Below are 18,755 nucleotides of genomic sequence, written 5' to 3' on the forward strand. Positions count from 1 at the left end.
AAAAAAAAAAAAAAAAAAAAAAAAAAAAAGAGGAAAGAGGGCCAGGGATTTAGCTCAGTGGTACTGCCACCTGCCTCGCAAGCACAAGGTCCTGACTTTGATCCCTGATAACAAAAAACAAAAAAGGAAAAAAGACTCAAAATCATGCAATTAAGAATGAAAACAGTGAGATCACAGCAGATCCTACAGAAATCCAGAAGATCATCAGTATCTACCTCAAAAACCTGTACTCAGGTAAGATGGAAAACAAAGAAGAAATGGAGATTCTTAGGTATATATGAATTACCAAAGCTGAATCAAGAAGATATAAAAATTCTAAATGACCCAGCATCAGACAAGTAAGCTGAAGATGTAATTAAAAACCTACTAACAGGGTCAGGGATGTAGCTCAGTGGTTCTGCCACCTGCTTCGCAAATACAGGACCCGAGTTCAATCCCAGTACCCCCCCAAAAAAACAAAACAAAACAAAAACCCAAAACCTACCAACAAAGAAAATCCATGTTCTGATGAATTCACTGCTGAATTCTACAACAAATTTAAAGAAAATATAATGCCACTATTTTTCAAACTCTAATGAAATTAAAAGGGAAGCAATACTCCCAAAGTCATTACTAGCATTATCCTGATACCAAAACCAGAGAAGGATCCAACCAAAAAAGAACCATAGGCCAATTTCCCTAATAAACACAAATGCAAAAATCCACAATAAGATACTGGCAAACATAATGAAGCAAATCATCAAGAAGATTATATACCATGACCAAGTAGAATTAATCCCAAGGATACAAATATGGTTCAACATATGAAACTCAATAAATGTATACACCGTATCAACAGACCCAAGGACAAAATTCACATGATTAGCTCACAGATGAAGAAAAGAATTTGACAAAGTCCAACACCCATTCACAATAAAAACCCTACAGAAAACTGTAATAGATTACCTTTATCTCCATCTGATAAAAGCCATTTATGACAAATCAACAGCCAACATCATACTAAACAGTAAAATACTGAACTTTTCACCCTAAAATCAGGAACAAGACAAGGTCCACTATAACCACCCCTATTCAATATAGTTCTGGAAACATTAGCAATTAGACAAGAGAAAGAAATAAAAGGAATAAATATAGAAAAAGAAGAAGTTAAATTGTCATTATTTGCAGATGACACAGTACTCCACATAGAAGACTCCAAAAACTCCAACAAAAGATTTCTAGGCTTAATAACCAAATCCAGTCATGCAACGAGATACAAAATCAACACTCAAAAATCAATAGCCTTAACTTAATGAATTAAAAATCTACTAACAACTTAATTTATATATTTTTAAAAAATCAATAGCTTTCCTGTACACAAATAACAGACTCACTGAGAAACAAATAAGAGAAATCACATTCTTCCACAATAGCATCCAACAAAATGAAATACTTAGGAAACGACCTAACAAAGGAAATAAAAAAAATTTACATTGAAAACTATAATACTCTAAAGAAAGAGATCAAAAGGGATACCAGAAAATGGAAAGACGTCACTTGCTCTTAGGTAGAAAGAAAAATATAATGAAAATAGCCATATTCTCAAAATTGTTATATAGTTTTAATACAATCACAATCAAAATGCCAATAGCATACCTTACAGAATTAGAGAAAACAATCCTAAAATTCATTTGAAACTACAAGAGAGCTAGAATACAAAAAGGAATTCTAGGCAACCAAGGCAAGGCAGGGGGTATCACAATCCCTGACTTGAAATTATACTAGCAAGCTACTGTGATAAAAATCAGACCGTAGAATCAGTGGAACAGATGAGAAGATGCAGAAACAACTCCAAACACACCTACCCACCTTACCTTTGACAAAGGGGTCAAATACCTCCACCAGAACAAAGATAACCCTCTTTTAATAAGTGGTACTGTAAAAAATGGCTTTCTACACGTCGAAGATTAAACTCATATCTCTCCCCATGCGTTAAATTAAACTCAAATTGGATTAAAGATCTAAAAATTAAAAGAAACACTAAATCTGCTGGAAGGTAGAACAGGTAGAACTCTTGAAGACGTAGGTGTAGGCAAAGACTTTATGAACAAATCCATGATCATACAGGAAATATTACAAAGAATCAACAACTGGGATCTCATCTTACTTAAAACAAAACAAGACAAAACAAAAACTTGCAAAGCAAAAGAAATCACCAACAGAATAAAGAGACAACCTACAGAGCAGGCAAACATTTTTGTCAGCTGTCCCTCAGTCAAAGAAAGGACTAATATCTAGATAGAATACATAAAGAAATTAAAAAATCAGACTCCCCAAATTCAAAGACTCAATCCAAAAATAGGCATCTCAAATGAATAGACACTTTTCAGATATAGAAATACAAACAGCAAATAAATACATGAAGAAATGTTCAACATCACTGGTCATTCAAGAGATGCAAATTAAAACAACACTGAGATTTCACTTCACCCCAAAAAGAATGGCTATTATCAAGTAATCAACCAACAACAAATGCTAGCAGGGTTGTGGGGAGAAAGGAACCCTTCTCCACTGTTGTTGAGAGTGTAGACTGGTGCAACCACGGTGGAAATCAGTGCAGAGATTCCTCAAAAAACTATTAACTAGAAGTTCCATTTGTTACAGCTATTCCTTCTTAGTATCTTCCTGACATAATTAAAAGCATCGTATCACAGCTATATATGCACACCCATGTTATAGTGGCACAGTTTGTAACAGCTAAATCTTAAAACAAAACAAATGCCCATCAACCAATGAAATGAAAAAAGATGTGCTTTTTTTTATACAATGGAATACTAATCCACAAAGAAGGATAAACTTTAGATATTACTAAGTAAATTAATACAATTTGAGACCATACTCTAGGTGAAATAAATTGGACACAAATGTTCAACTATCACATGGTTTCTCTGCTGTGAGAAACCGAAAGTGTAAATAAGAACCACAATGTACAATAGATATTGTGAAATAGGAAGAAAATGTTCAAATGGGAAGGGGAACTAAGAGGAGTGGAGAAGGAAAAGAAAGAAAAGAAAAAAAAAAGAGAAAAGAAGAAAAAATGGAAACAAAAACTTTTGTAAATAAGGAGAAGAGAGGTTGAAGGGAGACAGGGAAAGGAAAAAAAAAAGTATCAAGGTACATCAATACAGGTTCAGGTTCAGTATGATGAATATGAGCATTATGTATATCTAAAATGTACTGATAAAATTAATTAATTAAAAAGCACACTTGGCCTTAATCAGTTCAGTCATTCCTCTACATATCCTGTCCTCTTTATCACCATCCAACTTCATGTTGGACAAAATTATTGAAAAAATATTACAAAAAAGCCTTTAGAAATGCAAGATCTAAAGAAAAACTATCCAATCAAACGTAAGCAATGCACTGAAGTAGCTAACATGCAGCCAGCTTGACCATGGTATGGCCTGTCTGACATTTTTAACAAAAGTCTGTTTTCTTAATTAGCCAGTATGCATGAACAGGAAGCCTAGCCAAATGCCATCATGGAATGTGAGACGCTTATCTGACTGAAAAATTTAAGTGTCCTTGTAGGTGTGGAACAGAAAGAAGGAGCAGGGCTTCAAAAGTGTATTCAAGGCATAAGAGTAGACTGCCCACAGTCTAGTTCAACCTTCAGAACTTTAGCAAAGGAACTGATGCTGCATTGAAGACACTTACAGCTTTGAAGAGAACCAGGCTGGGTTAAATGGATTTGCACACCCTCAAGACATCGTGTCCAAGGAAAACTGGAGATTGGTATACCAACTGCAGTTCTGTTCTACTGTTTCCATTATATTTGGGAAGCTCTGAGAAGTGGGTATCTGTGCCTGGCACAGTATGGAAACTAAGGCAGGTTTCAACAATATTGAGGGCAAATCCAGCAGCCATCTGTTTCAATATGGCCCAGAAGTAAAGAATTTTTATGTTTTTTAAAATGGTTGAAAATTTTAAAAGAGAGGGGAGGAGGGGGTGAAGGGAGGGCAGGGACAAGGGGAAAAAATGAGAACCAAGACCTATCATGTGAAGGTACAGGATCCCAGTAATGAATGTAACTGTATTGTAGACCTAGATTGCACCAATAAACTCAATAAAAAGGAAAAAAAAATAACTGTAAAAGAATAGATACTGCATGACATATGAAAAATGATATATCCACATTTCAGTATCCATAAATAAAGTTTTCTTGGAACCCAGGCCCACATATTTGCATTATCTCTGGCTGTTTTTGTTGTTGTTGTTGTTGTTGTTTGCTGCAATAGCAGAGTTATAACTGCAACAAAGCCTATGATGGTCTAAAATATTTATTTTTTGGTCATTTACAGAAAGTTTTTGGGACTTCTGCCCCAAAGTTAAAACTGACTTGAATACTACCCACAGACTTAAAACTATTTACAATAGTCCAGAACACCAAGACATTCACTGAGCAGTAACTAGGCTCTTAAGTGCTCTGAATGACAGCAGGTGTTCGGCAGCCCAGGGACTATTTTTTATTAATCACCAACAGCCCACTACCTTCACCACAAAAGCAACAGTGCAGCTCAACCCTGCAGTTTTCAAGGACCCAGAGACAGTTACCCTCCAAATTCATCTCTAGGGTTTTGTTTCTTTTTTTCCCAGTTAGGACTAGCATCTAGGCATTGCTGATCACAATCCCAATACTGAAAAAAAAAAAAAAGTTCTATTGTTCTAGAAGATACTTTTTTCGATCTCCCCCACCCCAAAAGCTGCAGCCATTTTCAGGAAAATTATGGCAGCAAATTTTAGAAAAGATGCTTATCTCATGAGCTGATGGAAAAAATAATCAAAAGTAAGCTTTTCCTGTGGTAAAATTTTGCTCATCGCCTGAAAAGATGGAAGAGATGGAAATAGTTTACAACTATTCAGGTATGTTTCATTTTGTTTGTAAACAGGTAGCTGGTACAGAAGGTTAGTGATGATATCCCCCCCCCACACACATACAATTCCTCAAATCAGACAGCTCTAAAATAAAGGGACACAAAGAGACTCAACTACCGTTTTGGTGCAACCCCACTCCCATTGGTCCACCCTAATTATTAGGCTCCCCTCCTTTCTAAAGTCACAAGACAGCACCGTTGATTCATCCAAGTACAAACACCTCTTTAGATTCACAATGCCCAAATTGGTGGCTTGAGGGCAATTGTTTAAGCCATTTGCTTCCGACTGATGAACTGTCCTAAATTCAAATGAATCACAAATGAAGAAAATCACAAAGCTTCTCTGCAGAAGGATAGTCACAACTTCAAAAGGTTCTGGGGCTGTACAAAAGTATCCAGATACAGCAGCCATTTGGGAATGATTTTAGTCCGCATCAGCTCTAAAATGCAATTCCTAAAGAAATGGGTATCTCAGCCCTGCATCAAATGCAACATAAGGTTCTACAACTTCAGTACCATGTGGAGAACGCTTCAGTTCAAATCAGTTAGTACTAATCTGTGATGTGGAATATATAATAATATATGTTAAGACTATCACCTAGAAGATCCACCCTTCTGGTCAACTGGAGACTGCTTAATGAAAGTCAAATATAAATATTCACTCCCTCACATGTGCTATTAAATGTACTACATGTTACTCACAAATGATGGGCGCAACCGACAGGGAAGCCACTCACTCTGGTGCCTTTCTCTGTTTCTTTCAGTTTCACCCTGTAGATTTTTTTTTATTGCAGCCAGTGCTTATTTTATATTGTGCTGATGATAAAATATAAAAAACTCAGACGCAGTTGTCGGAGAAGGATGGCCTCACTTCGGGATGGTCCCAAAGGGTGGTCCAGGCTCCCATTCTCAACCAGTTGCCCCTCAAACGTCTCAAGACACGTAACATTTCACTTTCCTAAGTTTTTTGCTTGCTTTCTCTCCCTCTCTTGAAAACCTTTATTTCAGTTGCCAGTGAGGATTTAAATGTTTCTGGGAGAAAGAGACACCCAAACTGACACAGCTGTGAGTGACTGACATCAAGCAAGAGGGAAAAACCTCGCGCCAGTGTCTCAGCACGTTGCTCACTGCACAACTTGTACTTGGTCCACCTGCGTTAAATGGGTGCGCCAAAGATCAGACTCCCTGGCAGAGGCTCACAAGCACTGCTTGGCATGCATACTGGTGCTGTCCACATGGCTGAAAGGCGAAACATAATTCCCCTGAGGGATCCTATTTTCTTAAATAAAAACTATTAATATACTTTTCTAAAACTACTGATTTTTTTTTTTTTTTTTTTTTTTTTTTTTTTTTTTTTTTTTTTTTTTTTTTGCATTTTGGTCCTATATCTACAATCCCCAAATTAGTACAGAGAATGGAAGCTGGGATCTTCACAATCCCTGCTACAATCCCAGCCTTTGATTTTTTTTTTTTAAATTAAATAAAGTTTCACTAAGTCACTAAATTGGCCAGGCTCAAACCTGTGATCCTCCTGCCTCAGCCTCCCAGGATGCTGACGTTTTATGCTAAGTCAATGTATAGCAGGCACAATTCAGTTGTGGGAAAAGGGGCAAGTGAGGTCAGCAGCTCCTAACAGAATGAAGCCATTTTTAACACAGTCATTGGATAAACACTTTTTTGGTATAATTTGTATGTTACAGTAAAGGCTAAGAAGGATATACTAATAAACAAAATTAAAAAAAAAAAGACACAAGAAGTCAGGTGTGGTGGCACACACCTGTAATCCCATCACTTGGGAGGCTGAGGCAAGAGGTCCTCTGTGAGTTCAAGGCCAGCCCCAATAGCAAGACCCTGTCTTCAAAAAAGGACACAAAGACAAGGGTTGGCCTCTGTGCTCTTCAGTAAACACTAATGACATAATCAGGGTGGATACAGGTGGCCACGCTAGGAACAGTAAGGAACCACTTGAAGCAGCATGTGACTTAATGTGAAGTCATTAGTGCTTATGATCAGTCTCTGAGGGCAGAAGTTGTGCTCATTCCAGACCCAACAGTCAGGCCACACTCCAGAGAGGGCTGGGATCTGAGGAATGGACAGGGGCTATGCAAAGGAGCAGAGGAAGTAGGTGTTCTGGGCCAGGGACACCACACAACACTGACAGGAAGAAGAAGGCACAGACAGTGAAAACACAGCTCTTTGGAATCAAGAGGTCATTTGAGTGACTGATGTCAGACAGGCAAAGGCCAGACTGTAGTGTTCAGCGAGGGATACTTACATCCTAGAGTTGTAGAAAAATCAGTTTTAAGGCAGCAGAATGCCGGGACAGTAGAACTTTAGGGTAAAGTTTCGGTTCTTGGGAGAAGGGTGTAGCAAACAAAATGCCTCTAAGAATGAGAGATAACAAGGAGACCTACAAAACAAACAGGACCTGCCCTGCAGTGGTGGATTAACAAAGAATTAGTGGAACTCAGTGGGCAGCTGCTTTGAGTTTTCCATCTCCTCCAAAATGGAAGGCATCAAAAATAGGAGTACAGCGGCAGAGGATTTAGCTCAGTGGTACCACTGTCTGCCTTGCAAGCACAAGGTCCTGAGTTCGATCCCCAATACCAGAAAAACAACAGGAGTACAAGGAGACTGGAAGTAAAACAGAGATGTCAGCTGGAGACAGCAGAGAAATACCTCAGAGGAATGTGGGCACTGGGCACAGGGCTTTGGGAGAGGTCGGTGAGAGAAAATGACTTCTATACAGAGAATGGAAAACAGAGTAATAAAAGTAGAGGTTTAAAACTAAATCTAGAGAAGTAGCCCATTAAAGACCACATGAGAAATGTTGAACAAATGCTGTAGACAACAGTCCTTGGGAAAGCAGAAGAATCTACTGTCAACCCCGAAGCCAAGGAAGAAGAGCGAGTCTAAACAAGAGTTCACTGACACTATCCCATGCAACAGAGTGGGCGAAGTCCACTGGCACTGATTCAGGGCTACTTCCAGCAGCTCCTGTGTGCCTCTAACCCATGGTTGATTTTTTCCTTTTAATCATTAGCCACTGACTGTCCACACCAATTGTTTAATAAAATTATCATTTTTAAAAAATCTATCATCAACCCACACATGCTCAGATAGTAGGTCTTGCCTCTTTGCTGCTGTTATAAGTTTCCAGGATAAACAACATAATGTATACGTCATACACTGACCACTCCCCACCACGATGTATTCACACTGCCATTCCCCTAGTAATCATCTAGAAATATTTACAATTGAATGCCACCATAACTGTCCTGTTTATCTGGGTATGTAGGTAAGGGCCAGCTGAATTCAGGGAAAAAACAGAAATGAATCTAGTGTTGATCCTTGCCACTCAAAATGTAGTCCATGGACCAGCATTTTCAACTGCGACCTTGTTAAAAATTCAGAATGTCAGTCGGGTGTGGTGGTGCATAGCTGTACTCCAAGCACTTTGGAAAGCTAAGGAATGCAAGTTCAAGCCCAGCCTGGGTGACTTCATAAGACTTTATCTCAAAATGGGAAAAAAGGAGACACTAAGGACGTAGCTCGGTGAGAAGGCTCTGAGTTAACCCCTAGTCCCACCAAAAAAAAAAAAAAAAAAAAACATACAAAAAAAAAAAAAAAAACAAACAAAAACACAAAAAAACAGTGAGGATCAAAATGGGTGATAGATATTAGGAAGTAAGAAGAAAATGTTCAAATAAGAAGGGAACAATGGAGGGGAGAAGGCAAGAAAAGGCCGGGGGAAGGAAAGAAAAAAAGAAAAATCATTCTAGGCAACAGAGACATGGCAGGGAGCATCACGATTCCCAATTTAAAACTATCCTACAAAGGCACTGTGATAAAAACACCATGGTATTGGCAAAGAAACAGACCCAAGGATCAATGGAATAGTTTAGAAGATGCAAAAACAACACCAGATATATTCAGCTACCTCATCTTTGACAAAGGAACCAACCATCTTCACTGGAGGAAAGATACCGTCTTTAATAAATGGTGTTGGAAAAACTGGATTTCAACTTTCCAAAGATTAAAACAAGATCCCTATCTCTCACCGTGCACTAAACTAAAATCCAAGTGGATTAAATACCTAAATATAAAAACAGAAACACTAAACCTACTGGGAATTAAATTAGGTAGAACTCTCGAAAACACTGGCATACGAGAAGACAGTACGAACAAATCCTCAGCAGCATGTGAACTTGCACAAAGAATCAACTGGGATCTCACTGTACTAAAAAGTTTTGGCAGTGCAAGAGAAACCACCAACAGAGCTAAGAGACAACCTACAATGTGGGAAAAAAATTTTTACCAGCTACTCCTCAGACAAAGGAATACTATTCTAGAGTATATAAAGAACTCAAAAAAATCAGACACCCCAAATAGAAAGGCCCGAATCAAAAATGGGCATCTGAAATGAACAGACATTTCTCAGACAAACAAGTAAAAGCAGCAAATAAACACATGAAAATATGTTCAACATCACTGGTCATTTGAGAGATGCAGATGAAAACAACACTGAGATTCCACCTCACCCCACAAAGAATGGCTGCTATCAAGAAATTCACCAATAACAAATGCTGGTGGGGCTATAGGGAGAAAGGAACCCTTCTTCATGTTGGTGGGAGTGCAGACTGGTGCAACCACTGTGGAAATCAGAATGGAGATGCCTCAAAAAACTAGGATTAGAGGTCCCATTTAACCCAGCTCCTCCCCTATGGGTATCTTCCCCAAAGAATTAAAGGAATCATACCACAGTGATATATGTCCACCAATGTTCATAATGACACAGTTTGTAATAGCTAAAATCTGGAAACAGCCCAATTGCCCATCAACTGGAGACTGGATAAAGAAAATGTGCTTTTTTTAATAAAATGGGGTATACTCAGCCATAAAGAATGAGAAACTAGAGACATTTATAGCTAAATGGATGCACATTGAGACCATACTCTTAAGTGAAATAAATAACACACACATATGTAAAATACCAAATAGTTTCTCCAGTGTGAAAAACTAAAATTTTAAATAAGGTTCAAATGGTAAAACTGAGAGTGTGAAATAGGAAGAAAACGGCTAAAGGGGAAGTGGGAAAGGGAGGGGAAAGGAAAGAAGGGAAAAGAAAAAAAATGTGAAAAAAGGAAAAAAGGGAAACAAAGTCTTTGGAAGGGTAAAAGGAGGGCAGAGTATGATAAGAACTAAGACATATCATGTAAAGGTATAAGATCCCAAGGATAAATGTCACTGTATTGTTTGCTTTAAATGTACCAATAAACTTAATGGGGAGAGAAAAACAAATAAAAGAATTACCTTCAACTCAGTACAGTTCAGAAGGGCTTAGCACTGAATAACCAAAGAAATAATTGAAGGAGGGAAAGGGAGCATATGAATTCAGGGATGTGGGGCCTGTGCAGAGGTCCCAGTTCATCCCTGCTCAGTCTCCTGGCTCAATGATGGAGCCCAGGCCCTTTGAATACATGGCGGGGTCACTTAAGGAAACAATTCCAGCTTTTGATCAGGGGCCCAGGCCCATAAATCCTTCCATAAACTGCTACCAAATTTGATTATAGGAAGGGTTTCACATCTTGCATCTAGTTGGCAGTTTTTCTAGATTTTATAAAAGTCCTGACCTGGTGAAGATCCTATTTGTGAGCTTTATATTTACACAACCCCAGGAATTTACGATCTCATTCTGTCCCACTCGTTCTCCTATGATATTAAGTTTCCCTGTAGGTCTTAGAATGCAACTGCTAAAATATTCTTTTGGCCTAATTGAAGCCAAACTTGAAAATGCAACTCTAACACCAAATGAAAAGGGCCTGCAACTAAGGGAGCTCACTGACAGCTCTACTGTGTAAACAACCAGGTGTCAGGCAGGCTCACTGGCTACAGAAAGAGTTATTGGACAAAGGAACAGTCATACCCTAGGTCGGGCACTGACACTCAAGGCAGATTCTTCCCTTTGTGGGGGATGTGCTCAAGGCTGTAATATTTCTTCTTCTGATTTCTCTAAGTGTATTGAGTAACTTTTCTTCAACATATCATTTTGAGATCTTTTATTATTTGTAACAGCTTTACTGACATATAATTTCCTATTTCAGAAATAGAAGTTCCTATTTCAGAAACAGAAGAGACTTTCATTCTATCCCCTACCTAAAAGAAATGCTTCATTTAACTTCCCCAGGAATAGAACACAATAGCCACTTCTTATCCAGATATATAGGACAGTGTTATGATTCTCTGATAATACACCCTAATATCTCAGTTCTTCTCAGTGGAAAAATATGCCTTGATGAAATCCCTTCTATTAAAATTCCAACTACCAACACAGGTAAAAGTAAAGGCTTTTAATGCTATATTTCAAAGACAGATGGTGAAAATGCCATGGGAAGTCCCCATAATCTACTTAATTTGGAAGAACATCCTTAGGAAGTGAGCTCCATTTACTGCATCCGAAGTGGAATTTACAGATCCTTACCCCTGACTGTCCCCTATCTCTCCCCAATTATGTTCCTACCAGATGGTATGCTTTTTAAAGGGTTGCTGGAGCCTGTACAGATCTGTTAATTTTCACCTCGGGGATAGCATGAACACAGAGGCAGGTTTTTGTCTCAGAAAGGAGAGAAAAGCAACTTACATGCTCTCACAGAACCTCGTCAGGGTGCTGGGCTTCTCCTGGTTGCGTCTTTGCCGAAACCAGCGCTGAATGCTTTGAACATCCCAGTCCAGCTGCTTGGAGAGGCCTTCCAATCTCTTTTCATCAGGATGCTATGAAACATGGTACAGGAAAATCATTTCCAATCCAGTCTCATTTGCACCATAAATAGATCTGCCCTTGTGTATATCTGAGGTTTTTTTTTTTTCTTCTATGTTTATTATTTGCTACTGTGATTTCTCTACTTACCATGAGAGCCTAGGCCCAGAATTAGCAGCATGAACATAAATAATCACTAGGTTACTCATTAGGAAACATGATGAAAAAGCATGAATCTCTCTGTAAAGCTGATCTCCTGATCAGCAATGTGCTTCCTAAGAGGCAGTCCAGTCTGATGGAACAGCCAAGAGGCTAAGTCAACCCCATCAGCTCTCAAGGTGAATTTGCAGAGGAATCATTTAGGTACTTCACTTTCTCAAGGAAAAAAATGTCAGACTCATCCATTACATATTTGGATAATGTAAAATAGACAAAAAGCACAGAAAAATTCCAAACTACCTCACTTAAGCCTAAGGAAACCTTGTACTCAACACGTTTTCTTTGCCTCCATTTTGCCCATCCTAGACATATTTCTCACGTACTCTTTTTCTTAGTTTTTGCTTTCACCTGGATCCTACATTCGGTCTCTTACTAAGACTGTGCATTACCTGAAAAAGCAAACTTGGTAAAGTGAATAGAGAGTCCTGAGATAAGTAGCAAAAAGTTCAAGTGCTCAATCCACTGACCTCCCCGAGTCTCAGTTTCCACATCTATAAAAATAAATTTTGTTAGTCAACCGAAATGGGATTGTGCGAAGACCTAAATGTGCAAATGTACATAAAACTGAGCAAATGTTAATTCTCTTCTCTTTCCTCTTTCTCTCGATTATGTTCAAAGGTATCCTGGAAACGACCAGGTACAGGTGATCTGCTATAGAACAAAACTATGCTATGAGAGCTCCATTCCTTTATTTATTCTGTGTTTTAATATTAATGATGAGGGAAATAACTGAGAGGTGAGTAGGGAGAAGGCAGGTGGACCGGCATCCGAATCGTAAGGGTAGAATGCACAGGTGACACCATTCTAAAAAGCACCTCAAGCAACTCACGGGGTGTGTGCCACCCAAAACTCACATGTTGAAACTCTACTCCCCAGTGTGATGGATTTGGGAGGTCACGAAGATGCAGCACTCCTGATGATATCAGTGGCCTTGTAAAAGACACCCTAAGAGCTGGCCTCCTCTCTCTCTTTGCCATGTGAAGAAGAGGACTTTTACCAAGAACCAGACCATGCTGGCACATGGTTCTCAGATTTCCAGATTCTAGAAGTGTGAGAAATAAAAAGTTCTCTGCTTTAGCCACCCCGATTACTGCTTTCTGTCACAGCAGTCTGAACTGACTAGGACACTCAGACACCCAGAAAACACAGCAAATGGCCTTAGGATACAAAATGAACTGACCTTGTGCCTCTTACTGTCATCTGAGTTCCTTTTACCAGGCCACGCTTTCATAGCTCTCCTCATCAAAACTGAAAACAAGAACGCTCGCTGCCCACAATGTATGTCAGCTGTACCATTTTCCTGGAGAAATTTATTTTTAATTTTAATCTATTTTCTAAATTTCTTAATAAAGGAAACAAAGGGGTCACAGATTTTAAAATGGTCTAAAGTTTCACCTTCCAAATTTGTTCCTGTTCTCGCAGCTCCTCTCTTCCCTTTCTTAACAGGTAACCACAGTTATAAATCAGTCTCCTTCCAGAGTTACTTCATGTGACTATAAGCAAAACTGATTATGTAAGTATGCACAAAATACATTTTTATATCCCCACCCTGATCACACAAGTGGTTGCATACTATGAACTTTGTTCTGGACTTTGGAATTTTCTGCTTTACAATATATCCCTGGAATATTTCCATATCACTATTCAGAAAATGCCCTCCTCTTATAGAACTGGAGGGACATAGTAAGGTTTACTTACACTTTCCCCTATTCGTAGTCATTAACATAGCACCCAAACCTCTGCAATAAAAAGGGCTGCAATAAGTAAGCTTGCCATTGGTCATTTTGAACAGATTCATCTGTGGAATCAATTCCTGGAAGTAAAAATTGTAGATCAAAGAGGTCTGTGCTTCTGTAATTTATTTTAATATAAAAATTACTCTCACTAGTGACCTTATGAATTTATACTCACAAGCAACAATATCCATTTTCCAAAGCCTTCTCAATGGGGCATATTACATTTTTTTGCATTTTCCAGTCTAATATACAAAAAGTATACCCCAGCATAGTTATTTTTTTCTTTGCGTGAAAGAAATATCTTTTAGATGTTTTTAAAAATGTTTCGTATTTCCCTTTTTTGTAAAGAGTATGCTCATCTCATGTCCACAGTCTGTATTTTTCTTGAGCTGGTGATATTTTCTTTATCGATGTGGAGGATTTCTTTAAATTTTAGGGTATAAATCTTTGTAAGTTGCACACTTTCTACCAGTATGCCATTTGCACTTTAGAATTTGCTTAGGTTGTTTCTGCTTGTTTTACTTGCAGATGTTTGCTTAAAATACACACTTGACTGTATCAGTCTTTTCTAAAACAGCCTCTAAATTTTGAGTTAAAATTAGAAAAGCCACCTTTGGTCTAAACATTCAAAAAAAATAATCGCAGGTTTTCTTCTAATGCATTTAGGAGTTTGATACATTCAACGCTCTAGTGCATTTGAAATATGCTGAGAGATTCAGCAGGAGGTAGAACCTAACCTTTCCTGATGGCTACCCAATGCCCCAATACTATTATTAATCTTTTCCTCATTGAAAAAACAATCTGCTCTTTGATTTATTATTTGTGTACCAATAATGTGCAGTTCTTTTTCTCAGAAATACTTATTTTTCCACATGAAGTAGCCTGTTTCCAAAACAAGCAAATTGGTCACGCAAGCAAGCATGTTGGTATTTTTAATTTCACACCAACTTCCTAAATTAATATAGGGTAACTTAACATCCTTCTTCAATTTGTTTTCAATGTCCTTTAAAAATGTTCGAAAACTCCTCATAGAGATATCGCACATAGCTCATGTTTATCCTTAGGGGTTTTGTTTCTCTTGTGGATAATACCTTTTCTTATAATTTTTAATCACCTCTTGTTTGCATAGATATGAAAGCCAATGGGTTTTCTTTTATTTTAGTTTAACAGTATGTTTGCAGGACACAAAGTCTGCATCCTTCGTGGGAGGTTGGTACACGTACATAACACATCTTAATTCCTTTTTTACCTCTTCTCCCTTCCCTCCCTGCTCTTCCACCCATGTCTTTTAATCCCTTTCAGGGGGTGCATCTCGGCAGTACATAGAGCTGGCATTCCTTATGTGCAGTCGGTACATGTGCAAAACACACTCCAATTCCCTTTTCTCATCCTGTTTCTTTCTCTTCTTCCTCTCTCCCTCCATCTCTTTATGTTCTTCCCCTTTGAGAAAAATCTATCTCCCTACTTCTTATCTTTTATTTTGCTCTTTATTTCTCCTCTGGGCTTCTCATATAAAAGAAACCATGTGATACTTAAGCTTGTGTAACTGGTTTCACTTAACATTATGGTCTCAAGGTACATCCACTTTTCTACAAATGACTCAAGCTTATCCTTCTTTATGGAAGAGTGGCACTTCACTGAGTGTAAATGACATGTTTCCTTTAATTCTGTACTAAAATTTCATATGATTTGTAGTTTTCACTTACATTTCTAGATATACAAACACAAAATAGTGTATTACTAGAATGTAAGATCACAAACCAAGTAAAACCTTAAGGTTTTTACCCAATTCCTAGATTATAGCAGGACTCATAAATATTTCTAGAATGAATAAATTTTCAAGTATTAATAGTTTTGCCTCCTCCTTTCACATTTTTTTTTTCTCTTGTCTACTTCTTAGTTCAATTAAAATTCGGTACAGTGTTAGGGCCGGGGATTTAGCTCAATAGTTCCACTGTCTGCCTCTCAAGCACAATGGACCTGAGTTCAATCCCCGGTACCAAAAAAAATCAGTACAGTGTAGACTAGATTATAACAGGTGTTTCTGCCTGTTCTGGCCTTCAGTGAAAATACTTTTCATTTTCTCATCAAACAAGAAGTCAGATTGGGGGCTGAGATACAAATATGTATATATACCATGCAAGGCAGCTAGCTCTCTAGTTGGATCATTTTATTTCAATAAGAAAGATGTTACATTTCAACATTCATGGAATATCATGAATTTTTTTCCTCTTAAGAGGAATATTAGTACTATGAATTCTGTAGATTTTTTAAAATATTGAATACAGAGAAGAGCCTGCATTCCTAGAATAAATCCTACTGAGTTGTGATAATTCCTTTAATGTGTTCATTGTCTTTCCTCATTGAAACACTGAATTCTGTTTGCCCATATATAATTTAAGATTGTCCACGATACTAATAAGTATGATTAGTCACCAGTATTTCAGGAGATGAAATCTCTGTCAGGATTTGATATGGATGTTTAACTACTACAATAAAGAAGAAATGAATGGCTTTTAAAATTTTCTGTGCTTTCGTATAGTTTAAGAGAACTACCTGTTTGTAAAAGAATGTTAGAATTCTTTAGAGACGTACGTTAATTGGTTTTAATAACCATTCTATGTATATCAAAATATTATACTGTATACCTTCAATATAATTTAAAAAGAAGAAAGAGCAAATATTATATATGATTTCTAATACAACTGGGAATTAACCCTGCCATTCCTCTATCTTAGAAACACTAATCATCTGAATGATGAAAAGAGTATATACCTATATGCTCAATAAATTTTGTTTTGTTTTGGTTTTGCTTTTGCCTTTTGTAGAACTGGGGACTGAACCCAGGACCTTCATGCTAACCTAGCTCTATTTTTATGTTTTTTATTTTGAGATCTCATTAAATTGCCAAGTTGCCCAGGCAGGACTTGAACCTGTAATCCTCCTGCCTCAGCCTCTGCTGAGAGATGAGATTACAGACATGTTCCAGGCACTAACCTCAATAAACGCTTTGAGTGAAATGACCAAAAAAAAAAAAATAATAATAATAATAATGATAATAATAATTCTTTTGTGAGAGTATCACAGCCTGGCAATGTTTTCCAGTTCAGCTCTTTTAATTTGATCTGTAAACACACAGAGAGAATACTATATTTTCCTAGATTAATTTCATTGTTGTAATAAAAACAGAACTATTAAGATGTGCGGTATACACAAACCAACTTCCAATGGTGAATGTGAGCGCTACATGCTGCAAACATGAACTAATAAAAATTTTCAATGTTTAAAAATAAATAAATAGACTTTATTTCTGACTTACAGATCAGTTGGTTGGAGCACACAGAGCAGGAAAAACGTAAGACTCTTCCTGGCATCTTGCAAACAGTAGAACAATTTCCATTTTATCTTTCACACGTACTTGTCACGCCGATAAAAATGCACTCTTCATTTTCTATTTCTGTAGTTATCAATTATTTATTATTAATGGTGGTTTTTTTTGTTTTGGGGTTTTCTGTTTTTGTTTGTTTTCGCTTTTTCTTGATTGAGCTGATTTTGTTTAAAAAAGTTAAACCAGTGAAGCACTTTTAAATAAAAACTTTTAAATTCTATAGTTTCACTAACACATTAGAGCTTTTATCTTTATTAAATTCTGCTTTTGCTTATTTCTATTAATTTTGTTGTATTTTTTCCTCATGTTTAACTGGTTCTTTTTTCATATATGTATGAGTTGCAATGTGGACCACAGCTTTGTGGCACACATAAGTAGTGCTTTTATTATTACTATATTATTTATTCAATTTGCTGAATTCTTTAACTCAAGAAGTAGTCGAGAGAGCATTTAAGAATTTCCAGGAGCAAAAGGCGTTCTGAGTTATTTTTCCTTTTCTTTCTTTTTCTTTTCCGCTTTCTAATTTTTAGTATTATTAAATTATGCCTAATATTTAAAATTTATTATAGATTTATGGCATGATCGAGTCAATTTTTGTAAATATTTGGAAGGCACCTGAAAAAAGACTACAGTCACTACACTCAATCTTCCTCATTAATTATGCTTCTTAGAATTTCTATATTCTATTTTTTTAATTTGTTCACTGAATCTGTCATGACCTAGAGGCAAATTTAAATTTCTTGTTTGATTCTTTTTTCAATTCCTTTTTGAATATATATTAATGTATATATATATATATATATATATATATTCAGTCATTTTTATTTTCACTATAAATTATATCTTCTGGCAATACTACCTATTCTTTATTTTATTTAATGCTTTAACAAACCTTTCTTTGTTAAGTACACTTGTCTGGATACCTTCACTTTGTTCTTCTTTTCATCTTTTTAAATTTGTCTGAAGGCATCTTATTTAACTTGCATGTGACTGTATTAGTTGGCCAGGACTGCACAAACTGAGTGGCTAGAAGTCCCAGACCAAGGTGTCTGTTGGGTTTGTACCTTCTGAGGACTGTGAGGGAAGTATGTGCTCCAGGTCTCTGTCTTTGGCATACAGATGGCCAACTGCATTGGTTAGCTTTCCCACCCGACACCAGCAGTTTAAAGGAGGAAAGGCTTATCAAGACTCAAGGTTTGAGTGGATTCAGTCCATGGTCAGCTGGCTCCAAGGCAGAAATATCACGGTGGAATGGTGTGGCATAACAAAGCCACTTAGTCCTTGGCTACTTATAAGCAGAGCAGGGAAACAGTGCCAGCAAGGAAAAGGCCAGAGAATAGAAACAGTATATGTTATGGTTTGGATCTAAACTAACCCTTCATGTGCTCATACATAGGGCTTTGAAAGGTGACTAAATCTTGGGGTGTATGGCTGACTTGCTGTTAGGAGGCATGATCTGGTTGGAAGAGTCAGGTCACTGGGTGGTGAGGAGGGAGGTGGCCCTGACGATATAACTCCCTTCCCATCTTTTCATCTCTCTCTCTGCTACCTGCGTGCCATGATGTGAGTAGCTCCCCCGCCCACCAGTCCCTCTGCCATGCCATTTTGCCCTGGAGAAGCTGACTACAGACTGTAACCATAAACCAACATAAATTCCTCCTCCTTTTAAGTGGTAGATGTCAGGTATTGTGTCCCAGAGATGAGAAAGTACTAAGACAGTATCCAAACCATACTCCATGACC

General features: G+C 37.5%; 1 protein-coding gene across 3 annotated transcripts in view; it reads right to left on the minus strand.

Moving 5' to 3' along the window:
- Cers6 (ceramide synthase 6) overlaps positions 1–18,755 on the minus strand; it is a 281,534-nt gene that overhangs the window by 170,113 nt on the left and 92,666 nt on the right. For all 3 annotated transcript variants that reach the window (XM_010606924.2, XM_010606923.2, XM_010606926.2), the window contains exon 3: positions 11,554–11,684. In XM_010606924.2, coding sequence (XP_010605226.1) covers positions 11,554–11,684 — 131 coding nt within the window. The remainder of the gene's footprint in view (positions 1–11,553; positions 11,685–18,755) is intronic.

The sequence above is a fragment of the Fukomys damarensis genome, unplaced genomic scaffold, assembly GCF_012274545.1.
Source record: "Fukomys damarensis isolate Sample0158 unplaced genomic scaffold, DMR_v1.0_HiC HiC_scaffold_26, whole genome shotgun sequence".
NCBI classification, from domain to species: Eukaryota; Metazoa; Chordata; class Mammalia; order Rodentia; family Bathyergidae; genus Fukomys; species Fukomys damarensis.